The sequence below is a fragment of the Trichosurus vulpecula genome, chromosome 1 (genome assembly GCF_011100635.1).
Source record: "Trichosurus vulpecula isolate mTriVul1 chromosome 1, mTriVul1.pri, whole genome shotgun sequence".
Classification (NCBI taxonomy): Eukaryota; Metazoa; Chordata; class Mammalia; order Diprotodontia; family Phalangeridae; genus Trichosurus; species Trichosurus vulpecula.
The window spans coordinates 63,384,032-63,397,022 of record NC_050573.1 but is presented as its reverse complement, the minus strand read 5'-3'; the positions used below and the strand labels follow the sequence as shown (position 1 = coordinate 63,397,022).

Genomic DNA, 12,991 nt, shown 5'->3' with positions numbered 1-12,991 from the left:
AAAATAAATTTCTTTATGATTTACTATCAGTAAAAGTTTCATTCGTATACCTGTTTTATACACACACACACACACACACACATACATATTATACACACACACACACACACACACACACACACACCCCAGGGTCAAGTAAAAAAGGGGTAACCAAGTAGAAAAAGTTTTAAAAGCTATGCTCTAAAGCCCAGCTTCTGACCTCATCATTCAAATGAAACTTCTCTCTCCAAAGTTAATGATGATGCAGTCAGCAAATCCAATAGTATTTTTTCAAGCCTCATTCTTCTTGACTTCTCTGCAGCATTTGCCATTGTTAATCACCTTCTTCCTCCTGGATACTGTCTCTTCTCTAAGATTTTGTGACACTGCTCTCCCCTTATTCCCTTTTTACCTGTCTGACTACTCCTCTATCTCCTTTGCTGGTTATTTATCCAGGTCATGCCCACTATCCATGGGCATCCCCCAAGGTAGGCCCTTATTCTCTCTTTTCTTTCTATAAGGAGTGTCCCAAAAGCCTTAGTGTAGTTTTAAGATTTAATTAGAAATGCTACACACTTACCAAAAAAATTGAAATTTTAAATGAGTTTATTTTATGCTCTAAATAATAAATTTTTAATTTTAACAAGACAGGGTACCTTGTCATGCACTGACTCTTTAACAGTTTCTGGAGGACATTTTCTCAGACGGGATCAGCAGAGGAGGTTCTCTTGCTTGGCCACCTTGATCACCTGATCTGCCTCCATTAGACATTTTCTTGTGAAATCATGTCAAAACTGTCATTTTGCATCAAAACCTCATTCTTTGAATAATCAGAAGGCTTCGATTAAAAGTGCTATTCTTTCAGTCACTGAGTAGCAGCTGAAGAAAGTTTTTACAAAGTCTGAAAATCAACTGGAACAACTCATATATTGCACAAGACAGTGGTTAGGTTGAATTTTAATAACATCACTATTTTAAAATTTTGAATATTTAACCTTTCAAATGTTATTTTTTATAAGTATGTAGTATTAGCAATTCTGAAGTTAGCTTAAATCTGCACTAAGACTTTTGAAACACCCAGTCCTATCTCACTTACAGTGATCTTATCAGCTCTAGGCACATGATTCTTTTCCACATCTACCTTTCGGTCACCTCATACTGGCTTGTCCTATAAGCATCCCAAACTCAACATATCCAAAACAAAACTAATTATCTTTCCGAAAAAACCATTCCCCATTTCCAAGTCACTCTATTACTATGCAGAGTACTAGAAGACTCCTAGTCATTCAGGCTCACAACTTCAGTGTCACCCTCACCTCCTTTACTCAAACTCACTTCCCATATCCAATCCATTGCCAAATTTGTTCTTTCTATTTAACTAAAATCAACAAGCATTTATTCGATGATCCCATGAATCCTTCCTCACCCACAGAGCCCTCTTCCTGCCCTCTACCAACCCCTAACTAAAAAGAGGCAGATTAGTTTTGTAACAATCAATCAGCAGGTATCTAAGTGCCTACTCTACACCAGGCACTGGGAATACAAATACCAAAGTATTTTGCTTGTAAAGGACCTTAAATTCTGAAGGGGGAGAGGACGAAGAGAAGACAAAATTTGTATACACAGATAAAGAGAAAAGATAAAAAATAAATGCATAGCAATATGATGTTGGAGAGGGGCTAACAATTTGGGGAATCAAGATGGTGGCCGGAAAGCAGGGACTTGCGTGAGCTCCCTGCCAGGTCCCTCCAAAAACCTGTAAAAAATGGCTCTGAACCAATTCTAGAACTGCAGAACCCACAAAATAGCAGAGGGAGGCAGGGGTCCAGCCCAGGACAACCTGGATGGTCGCTGGGTGAGGTCTATTACACACAGAGATGGGAGCAGAGGGGAAAGGAGGGGAGCGGAGCTCAGCATGGGTGGCAGCAGGACCAACCAGACCAGGAGCCATGAGGAACAAGCCCTAGCGCTCTGAATCAGTGAGCTGTGGCAGTTACCAGACTTCTCAACCCACAAACACCAAAGACAACAGAGAAGATTAGTGGGAAAAGCTGGGGGGACAGAGTGGAAGGAGTTCGTGGTTCGGCCACTGCCCCGGGGAAGGTGGAGGTTGTACAGCTACAGAACTACAGCTGCAGTTGCTTCTGGCCCCAGGCCCACCTGGTGGGAGGAATTAAGTGGAGGATCAGAGCAGGAGGGCAGAGCCTACTTAAGATTTTCGTCAAGTCTGGGTTGGCGGTTCTTGGGGAAGGAGGAGTGCTAATGTGACAGAGCTGGCTGTATAGAAATAGCTCTGAAAACAACAGCGCATCCCCTCAAGCTTGGAACAAAGTACTCTCTTCTCTACAAGCAGTCATACCCTGACAAAAAACTCAAGGGTCAAGTAAGTTGGCTGGGAACATGGCCAGGCAGTGAAAACACACTCATATTCAGTCTCAGACTTTGGTGACAAAGAAGACCAAAACATACAGCCAAAAGAAGTCAACAAAGTCAAAGAGCCTACAACAAAAGCCTCCAAGAAAAACATGAACTGGTCCCAGGCCATGGAAGAGCTCAAAAAGGATTTGGAAAAGCAAGTTAGAGAAGTAGAAGAAAAATTGGGAAGAGAAATGAGAAGGATGAGAGAAAACCATGAAAAACAAGTCAATGACTTGCTAAAGGAGACCCAAAAAAATACTGAAAAATATACTGAAGAAAACAACACCTTAAAAAATAGACTAACTCAAATGGCAAAAGAGCTCCAAAAAGCCAATGAGGAGAAGAATGCCTTGAAAGGCAGAATTAGCCAAATGGAAAAGGAGGTCCAAAAGACCACTGAAGAAAATACTACCTTACAAATTACATTGGAACAAGTGGAAGCTAGTGACTTTATGAGAAATCAAGATATTATAAAACAGAACCAAAGGAATGAAAAAGTGGAAGACAATGTCAAATATCTCATTGGAAAAACCACTAACCTGGAAAATAGATCCAGGAGAGATCATTTAAAAATTATTGGACTACCTGAAAGCCATGATCAAAAAAAGAGCCTAGATATCATCTTTCAAGAAATTATCAAGGAGAACTGCCCTGATATTCTAGAGCCAGAGGGTAAAATAGAAATTGAAAGAATCCACAGATCACCTCCTCAAAAAGATCCCAAAAAGAAAACTCCTAGGAATATTGTTGCCAAATTCCAGAGCTCCCAGATCAAGGAGAAAATACTGCAAGCAGCCAGAAAGAAACAATTTGAATATTGTGGAAACACAATCAGAATAACACAGGATCTAGCAGCTTCTACCTTAAGGGACTGAAGGGCTTGGAATATGATATTCCAGAGGTCAATGGAGCTAGGATTAAAACCAAGAATCACCTACCCAGGAAAGCTGAGTATCATGCTCCAAGGCAAAATATGGACTTTCAACAAAATAGAGGACTTTCAAGCTTTCTCAGTGAAAAAACCAGAGCTAAACAGAAAATCTGACTTTCAAACACAAGAATCAAGAGAAGCATGAAAAGGTAAACAAGAAAGAGAAATCCAAGGGACTTACTAAAGTTGAACTGTTTTGTTTACATTCCTACATGGAAAGATGATGTGTATGATTCATGAGACCTCAGTATTAGGGTAGCTGAAGGGAATATGCATATGTGTGTGTGTGTGTATGGATATGTGTATGTGTGTGTGTGTATATATATATATATATATATAGGTTATAGGTGTGTATACATGTGTATATGTATGTGTATATGTATATATGTGTGTGTGTGTTTATATATATATATAGAGAGAGAGAGAGGGTGGGCACAGGGTGAGTTGAATATGAAGGGATGATATCTAAAAAAATAAAATCAAATTAAGGGATGAGAGAGGAATATACTGAGGGAGAAAGGGAGAGATAGAATGGGGTAAATTATCTCTCATAAAAGTGGCAAGAAAAAGCAGTTCTGTAGGAAGGGAAGAGGGGGCAGGTGAGGGGGAATGAGTGAATCTTGCTCTCATTGGATTTGACCTGAGGAGGGAATACCATACACACTCAATTGGGTATCTCACCCCACAGGAAAGGAGGAAGAAGATAATAAAGGGGGGATGATAGAAGGGAGGGCAGATAGGGGGAGGAGGTAATCAAAAACAAACCCTTTCGAAAACGGACAGGGTCAAGGGAGAAAATTCAATAAAGGGGGATAGGTTAGGAAGGCGCAAAATATAGTTAGTCTTTCACAACATGAGTATTGTGGAAGGGTTTTACATAATGATACACATGTGGCCTATGCTGAATTGCTTGCCTTCTCAGGGAGGGTAGGTGGGGAGGGAAGAAGGGAGAGAATGTGGAACTCAAAGTTTTAAAAACAGATGTTCAAAAACAAACAAAAAAAAAAGTTTTTGCATGCAACTAGGAAGTAAGATAAACAGGCAATGGGACATAGAAATTTATCTTGCCCTACAAGAAAGGAAGGGAAAAGGGGATTTGAGGGGAGTGGGGTGACAGAAGGGAGGGCTGACTGGGGAACAGGGCAACCAGAATATATGCCATCTTGGAGTGGGCAGGAGGGTAGAAATGGGGAGAAAATTTGTAATTCAAACTCTTGTGAAAATCAATGCTGAAAACTAAATATACTAAATAAATTTTTAAAAATAATGCAAAAAAAAAAAAAAAAGAAACGCTATCCACATCCAGAGAAAGAATTGTGGAATCTGAATGCAGATTGAAACAAACTATTTGCTCTCTTTTTTCTTCTTTTTTCTTTTGTTACCTCTTTCTCACAGTTCATTTCATTGGTTATAATTCTTCTTTGCAAATTGATTATTGGAAAAATAAAGTTTAATGTGAAGGTATATGTAGAACCTATATCAGATTACATGGCATCTTGGAAGGGGTGAGGAGAGGTAGGGGGAGAAAATTTGGAACAAAAACAAAAGGCAGAGGTGAGAAGAAGAGAGTATTCCGGGCTTGGGGGACAGTGTTTGGCCAAAGCACAAAGACAAGAGATGGAATGTCATGTACAGGGAGCATCAAAGAGGCCTAGTCTGGCTAGCACTTGGAGTGTGTGAGGGGGAACAATGTGTGACCAGCCTGGAAAGTCAGGTTGTATTCAGATTGTAAAGGGCTTTATATGCCAAACATGGGATTCTTCTTTTATCCTACAGGAAGTGAGGAAACAGTAAAGCTTCTTGATAAGAGTGCCATGGTCACGCTTAGAATTCAGGGAGATAATTTTGGCAGCTGTTAGAGGATGGTTTAGAGAAGGGAGAAACTGGAGACAAGGAGTTCAATTAGAAGGCTATCACAAATAATGCAAAAAAAAATCTTTTAACCTGTCCACTTATATTCTCCTAGCTATGCATGTGACGGCCACTATACTAGTTTCATTTCTTCTTCTCCCTCTCCAAAGGACTGATTCATTTTCAGTAGACAGAACAGGTGTGATCTACACTCTACAGCAAAGAAAACTAAAGCTTGGAGTGGTTAGATGATGTGCTCAGAGTCACACAACCACTAAGTGTTGGAGTCAGGAAACAATGCCAGGCTTCCTGACACCACCTACAATGCTTTTTCAACTACACCACCTTGTTTCTTAGCAAAAATCCTCTCAGACCTGTGTTTTTATACCCCCCTTTAACCTATTCCCTTATCCTCTCCTCTAAAGATCCCTCCCTTATCCTCTCCCCACTGCCTATTCTCTTAGCATTTTATTTCTTTGTAAATTTAGAAGACTTTTATACTCTCATACATCACTTTCATATAGACACTTCTCACCTCTGAGTGAACTATCACAGAAGCCTTCTTATTGGTCTCCCAGCCTAGTCTAATATCTCCTCACTCCAACCTATACCACACAGCTGCCAAAGTGATCTTCCTAAAGTACAAGTCTATTTCCTCCCACCACCACTTCACTAAATTCCAGTGGCTCCCTATTACCTCTAGGATCATATATAAACTCCAGTTTGTCATTTAAAGCTCTTCACATTTGACCTCTTTTCTCCCTTCCAGCTTTATTACACATGCGTCCCCCTCCCCCAAGCTGCACTAGAAGTCCTCCATAGCAGGAATATACTCTCATCTCTCCTCTGCCTCTTAGAATCGTTGGTTTCTGCAGCCTTCTGCAGGAAGTCTTTCCTGGTCCCCAAGAAGCCAGAGCCAGATTTTTTTGGTGTGTACATACTTATACATGTGCATGTTGTCACCTGATTAGACTGTAAACTGCTGAAAGTAGGGACCCTTTTGCTTTTGTCCCTGGATTCCCAAATACTCAAAATAGTGCCTGGTACATAGTAAGCACTTAATAAATGTTTATGTTTTAATTAAGTGAAGGTAACAAGCTCATTGAAGGTAATATAGCAATCCCACAATCGGTGATTAATTTTCTCTTATATATTATAATATCTATAGATCTATATATAATATCTAATACGTTACATACTATAGATATATTATGCCTAATATCTAATGTCCATATAGCTATATATATCTAATATATATCTTATAATTCTCCCTTCCTTTATGATGCAGTAAAAATAAGTAATTTTAACATACATTTTAAAACCAGTACCATTAAAAATGACCATATGCTATGTAGCCCTTTAGATTTTAAGGTCTTTAATGGTTAGGTATTGTCACTGTTCTACAAAGCATCAATCACTATACTGAGCATACTCAAAGAGTAACTCAATACAACTGATTTAGAATCTAAACATAGAATAGAGATGGCACTGAAGAAATTCATTCCAATAAAGAGCTTGCTAGAGCTTCCCATGTTGACAAAAGCATTATAAGTTGCTTAGGTCACTACAAGGTTAAGATATCCTGACAACATGAACTGGGATGGATGGTTTTCATAGTAGTAGTGACAAAAAGGCAGATGCCTGTCTGTGAGAATAGCAAGGTGACACAATTTGAGGCATCTTAATCTGTAAACTGACGCTGAGATCAACAGTACTATCTCATCCAGTCAGAAGCTCCACTTCCCTTATCTTGTTAGCTAACACTAAGGACAAGATGCAAGAAAGTAGTTTTAAAGTTTAACTTAGATGAAACGGAGAAAAGATGCCCTATGTATCAAAAGCCAAGGTGATGATTATCAGTAAGTCAGGCACATGATTAAAGGATCATTTTGGATAAGAAATGGTCACAAGGCTCAGGTTTCAAGAAATCTAAGAATGTTTCTCCCCTCAGTACTGAAATAATGGTTAGCAGCAGAAGTGAAATTAATCTACTTTTTTTCTTTTTCCATTATCCCTAAGGTCTACACCTTTCTGATCTTTCTTAAAGTGCGGGCTGATGTTACCATCAAGCATTTATTACAGAAACATCTTTTTTCTAAAGATCTCAAAGTATTATACCACATTCCCTAAGTCTTTCATGTCTCATGAACCAGGAGCAGAACAAATGTTAAGGATGGTTATTAAGTGATATGTCTTAAGTCAGGAAAAGGCAAATCTGATCCTAAAATAAAGATCTCCTTTACTCCCAACTCCCAGGCCAGGCCTGTGCTCTAGCAAGAAGACAACACTACATTCCAATAAGCATTTCTTGGAGAAATCAGAGTTAGAAATTATTGTAGGGAAAGGAAAGGTGGCATGGAAATACTGCGAACAATAAAATACTGTGATTCAAGAAATGTATATAGAACACTGGGGTTATCAAAAGTATCTATAAAAAAGGAATATGGGCTAAAAAAAAAAATCACAGTTTTGCCTACATGTGGATACCAAAAGGTACCTTAAAGTCTTCACAATCATTTACTTTCTTTCCATCTCAGTGCCTAGCACACAGCAAATACTTATTTGCTTGTTGATTTATTGATTCACATTTATTTGGGGCGGGGGGGGGGGGGGGGGGGGGGGGGAGAAAGTTGCAGGTAGAAAGAAATCCCAGATTCAGTGGAAAGGAACTTTGACAAGAACTAAAGCATGGGATTAAGGCTAAGAGGAAAGGAGCAATTGAACAGTTATGGGGGTGGGAAGAGGGGGAGGAAGAAGAAACAAGGACACACTGTGAAATTAACTCTTTATCTCCTTCACGACTCTCCTACATGCCTCAATTTTCCCTACCTCTCACTTATAAACTGATTTATTCATTGTTTCCCCATCTCTGTGTCTTTACAAGTACCTACTCTATACCAACCTCAGCCTACAAAAGTCTAAGCTAGCCTTCAAGGCCCAGAATACTGCCTTAATACATAACAATGTTTGCCACATATTGCCACATAGTACACACTTAACTAAATACTTTTTCATTCATTCCTGTTATCATGACTTAAGTACTAACCCTTACAACTACACAAGAAGCTCCTTAAGGAAGATTTCCCTTCAATATGAAATAATTTCCTAACAATTTGAGTTGTCTAAAAATGGAAATGCTGCCTTTCAAGACAGTGACTTCCCCATCCCTGAAAGTAGTTAGACAGATGCTTCACAACCATTTGCTGAAGATATTACAAAAGGTATTAATGCAACAGGCAGGGGGTTGGACTAGATGACTTTTCAGATTCCTAACAACTCTGTTTCGCTATGTTTTACCTGTTTGGTCTTACTCTCTCACAACCCTATATCATAATAAGCACAATATCTACAGAAATAAGAAAAACTGGCCGTATGGATCAGAATAAATAAATCATGGATGAAAATTTATCAGCTACCAGAGTCTTGGGCATGGAACTCCAAGCAATTGTCTGTTATTCACCAGTTTTGTGTTCAGCCCCAACCACCTTCCCAAAACCTGTATTTGATGAATATATGTTGGGTTAAATTAAGATCAAATGCTGAAATCTGAGACAATGTTTTTGACACAAAATTTTCTAGCTAGTCTTAAATCTCCCATGTCCCACCCCCAACAGAAAAGATCATCAAGCTTGTAAGCAAACTGGAGAGGTTGTACCCATTACTTAAAGCACAGCACTGAAAACTGAGTTTAGCATGTGATAATTCATCTCTCTCCCTCCTCTGACCCATTCTAGCACTTAGCTGGTATTTCCTAAACACTTAGCACTCCCTAGTCTATGTTATCCTTTCTACTAAATTGTAACCCTTTGAGGGAAGCAGGGATGCTTCCCCATTCATTTTCACATCCGTCTGTTACAATGCCTAGAATTGAACTGAATGATATTAATTCAGTGCTAAATATTCCAAATGTGTCTGTTCCTCTAAAACTTAACAATCATGCTGACCATGACCACAGTTTGGACTTTAACCACTTACATGTACGCTGTCTCGTTGTCCATTTATGTCTAAATTTAATGTCATCTACTTCCTGGACATGTATATGCCTATCAGTGCTATCTGAGATTATACCTTCTGGTGAGGAGGGATTCTCATCTGTATGGTACTTCTTACCACACCATGAGTAATTAAAGCACTTTGAAAATAACAATGTTAGATCTGGAAGGGGCTCATTTACTCTAATCTAATAAGTGTGAACACTGAGGCCTTTTGGGATGACCTGAGCAAAGTCACACAGTGACTTTAGTGGCAGAGCTGGCAAAACACAGGTCTCCTAATTCTCTGTCTACTCTTCCTTCCATTACCTCTTCTGTATATATTAAAATGCCTCAAAACCTGGCAAAAACACCAACCAACCAACATAAGGCCAAAGACCTTGTAAAAACGGCCAGTACATCCAAAAAAGTCGTTTTACACCAGGTTATCTATCACTTGTTTAAATCATCTTAGATATAAAGCTTAATCCTGTGCTGCAATGTCAAACTCCAACACTTGAGTCTGAGGATGTTCTCCTTCCCACAACGCAGACGGCCACCCCTCTACACCTCGGGCAAGTGTCTGCGGCCAAGCTGGTGCCAGCCTGGCCCTCAGAGGCCGGCCAGACGAGAAGCCTTTCCAACCTGCTGGGGCTGCGAGAGTCTGCGCTCCACCGGCTCAGCCTCCAAGTCACCTCCATGTCACAATGAGACACCAAACCAGGACCAGGGCCACCTCCGGCAGGGCTCAAACGGCAGCCGAGGGACCGACTTGTGACCGCTAAAGCCAGAGACTGAATGGAAAACTCGGACGGCGGCGATGTGATTAGACGAGCCTAGGTCCCCGGGCCCCCAGGACAGGCTTGGGGGCGAGGGCGGCGAGCGCGGGGAGCCGGGTCCCCAGCCCCAGGAGAATGAATGGCTACCCTTCCCTCTCCCGCCGCCTTTCTTACTCTAGGTCTCCTACTCACAACCACTCCCTCCTCCCTCTCGGCACCGAGCCCTCAGCCCGCATTCCTCCTCGGGGGCCTGCATCCTCCTCCTCCTCCTGCTTCCTCTTCCTCCTCCTCCCTCCTTCTCCCAGCGCCCAGGATGACATGTCACGCTGATCGGGCCTGGAGGGGATCTCCCAGCGCTCGTCCGCCACCCCGCTCCCCAGGCCCAGGCTCCCCTGGGTCTGTCACCTCCGCGGGGGAGGCCCGAGACGACCCCGCCAGGCTCACGGCCGCCTGCCGGCCCGTGCTCCCGGCGCCTCCCCGAGGCGGCCCCGGCCTGCTCCGCGCTCCACGCCCCGGCCCTGCCCGGCCCAGGCCGGAGCCCTCCACCTCAGCTGGCCCGGCCCCGCGCGGGCCTCGCGTGCTCCGGGGCCCGCCCCCGCCGTCCCTGCCGCCCCCCGCCTCATACCTGCTGGGAGAGTGGAATGAGCGGAGCCGCCATCTTCGCCCCGCTCCGGCACCGACCGACCTACGGCGGGGAGGGGAGGGGCCAGCAGGAGCCGGGGCTCCGTGCGCGCGCGGCGTTACGCTACGCAACGCAGCGCAGCCCGGGGCCCCGCCCCGACATCGCAGGTGGGGCGGGGGGAGGGGGAGGGCTCGCGTCTTGGCGGAGGCTGAGACGCTGCTCTGCAGGAGTCGAAGGGGCGTGGCCTGAGAGAGCCGGAGGAGCGCACCGCCTCCCCACTGCCCCTCCCACTCCTTGCCCCCGCCCCCTGCCCCTCCCCTCAATCCCCGCTCAAGAGTGCATGTAGCACTGCACTTATGTGTGTAATAATAGGCTCTGGTCTCAGTGCTGCAGTGGATTGGGAAGCAGAAAAAACTGGGCTCGGATCTGGGTTCAGCAGCCGTATCTATGTGACCTGGAGCAAGTCATTTTCCATATACTACTCTTGTGACCTTGAGCCGCTGACTGGGCCTCTGTGTCTCTACCTGCAAAATGAGTGAGTTGGAGATCAGGTGTTCTTAACCTTTTCGTGTATCCCGAACCTCTTTGGAAGTCTGGTAAAGCCTGTGGACCGCTTCTCAGAATATGGTTTTTAAATGCATCAAATAAAATCTATAGGATTAGAGAGGAAACTAATTATATTGAAGTACAACTATCAAAATGGACCTTTTTTTGTTAAATTGAGAGAAAAATTAGGTTAAGAAACTCTTCGACAACCCTTCCTAATTCCAGTGCCTTCCCCCTCATCTCCTATTTATCCTGTAATTTGCATATGTTTGTTTGCATGAACTTCCTATAAACTTGTCTCTCCCATGGAACTGTAAACTCCCGGAGGGCAGGGACTGTGTTTTTGCCCTTTTTTGTTTCTCCAGGTCTTAGCGCAGTGCCTGGCATCTTCTGGCTTTTGATAAATGTTTATTACAGTAATTTACTGATGCCCAAACTCACTTAGATTCCTCATTCTCAACACCCCCCATATCCAAACTATTGCCAAAGCCAATCTATTTTACCTTGTTAACATCTCTTCCATATGCCGCTTTCTCTAAGTTAATACTGACACCAACCACCTTGATGCTGGCCCCTCCTCACCTCACACTTGAACTAGATTGCCTAGTCTCTCCCCTCTCTGGTCCATCTTCCACTCAGCTGTCAAAATGATCTTCCTAAAGCACAGGTATGACCCTGTAATCTCCCAACTTAATAAACTCCAGCAACTGTCACCTCCAGGATCAAATATAAAATCCTGTGTTTGGGGTCCAAAGCCCTATGTAACCTCCCACCAATACCACCTTTTTAATTTACACCTTATGCCCTCTTTTACTCCAGTCCAGTGACTCTGGCCTCCTGACTTTTCCTCCAACAAGATCCTCCAAGTCCTGACTCTAGGCATTTTCACTGGCTGTCCCTGGTGCCTGGAATGCTCTCCATCCTCATCCCAGCCTCCTGGCTTCCCTGGCCTCCTTTAAGACTCAGCTGAAACCTCACCTTCTACAGGAAGCCTTTCCTGATTCCCTCCTTTCCTTTGTTGTTTATTTCCAATTTATCCTGTATACAGCTTGTTTATAGGGCAGCTAGTGGTGCATTTACATAGAGTGCTGAGCCTAAAGCCAGAAAGACTCATCTTCCTGAGTTCAAATCCAGCCTCAGACACTTGCTAGCTGTGTGACCCTGGTCAAGTCACTTAACCTTGTTGGCCTCAGTTTCTTCATCTGTAAAATAAGCAGGAGAAGGAAATGGCAAACCAATTCAGTATCTTTGCCAAGAAAACTCCAAGTGGGGTTGTGAAGAGTTGGATAGGAATGAAATGACTGAACAAAAAGCTTGTTTACATATATTTTCAATTGTCTCCCCCAAGAGACTGTGAGCTCCTCGAGAACATGGATAATCTTTTGTCTCTTTTTGTATTGCCACTGCTTAGCACAATACCTGGTGAGTAGTAAGTGTTTCATAATTGTTTTTTGACTGACTTCCAAAACTACATCTATGACTCCTCCTCCCCCCACCCCAACTTGCACTCACAGGTGAATTGCCTTGGTCCCTAGTTCCTAGGTGTATACCTCCCTTCTGGCATACTCTTAAACTATCCCTACTCTTTCCAGGGACACTGTGTGCAGTCGTGGAGCTAATTTTATTATTATCCTCATTTTACGGATGATTAAAGCAAGACTAAGGAGTTTTTGACTTGCTGTGAGGCATGTGGTGCGTAAGATTCTGAGTCTGGATTCAAACTCAGTTCTTCCTGACTTCAAGCCCAGTGACCTATCTATCACGCCACCTGCTTCCTGTGGACATTCCAACTCATCCATGTCCTTTTTAAACTGTGGCACCCAGAATTGAACACAGTTCTCCAAACGAAGCCTGACAAAGGCAGGGAACAGTGGGACTGACTATAACTTCCCTC

The 12,991-nt window shown here is 42.9% G+C and overlaps 1 protein-coding gene across 2 annotated transcripts in view; it reads right to left on the bottom strand.

The window, feature by feature from the left end:
• The window catches only part of EPS15L1 (epidermal growth factor receptor pathway substrate 15 like 1), a 124,893-nt gene extending 114,228 nt beyond the window's left edge, over positions 1-10,665 (bottom strand). Inside the window, exon 1 of one of the 2 annotated variants that reach the window (XM_036763262.1) lies at positions 10,555-10,665. In XM_036763262.1, the coding sequence (XP_036619157.1) occupies positions 10,555-10,587 (33 nt within the window). In that variant the 5' untranslated portion in view covers positions 10,588-10,665. The remainder of the gene's footprint in view (positions 1-10,554) is intronic. The other variant, XM_036763253.1, reaches the window with a different exon arrangement.
• Between the last annotated feature and the right edge of the window lie 2,326 nt (positions 10,666-12,991).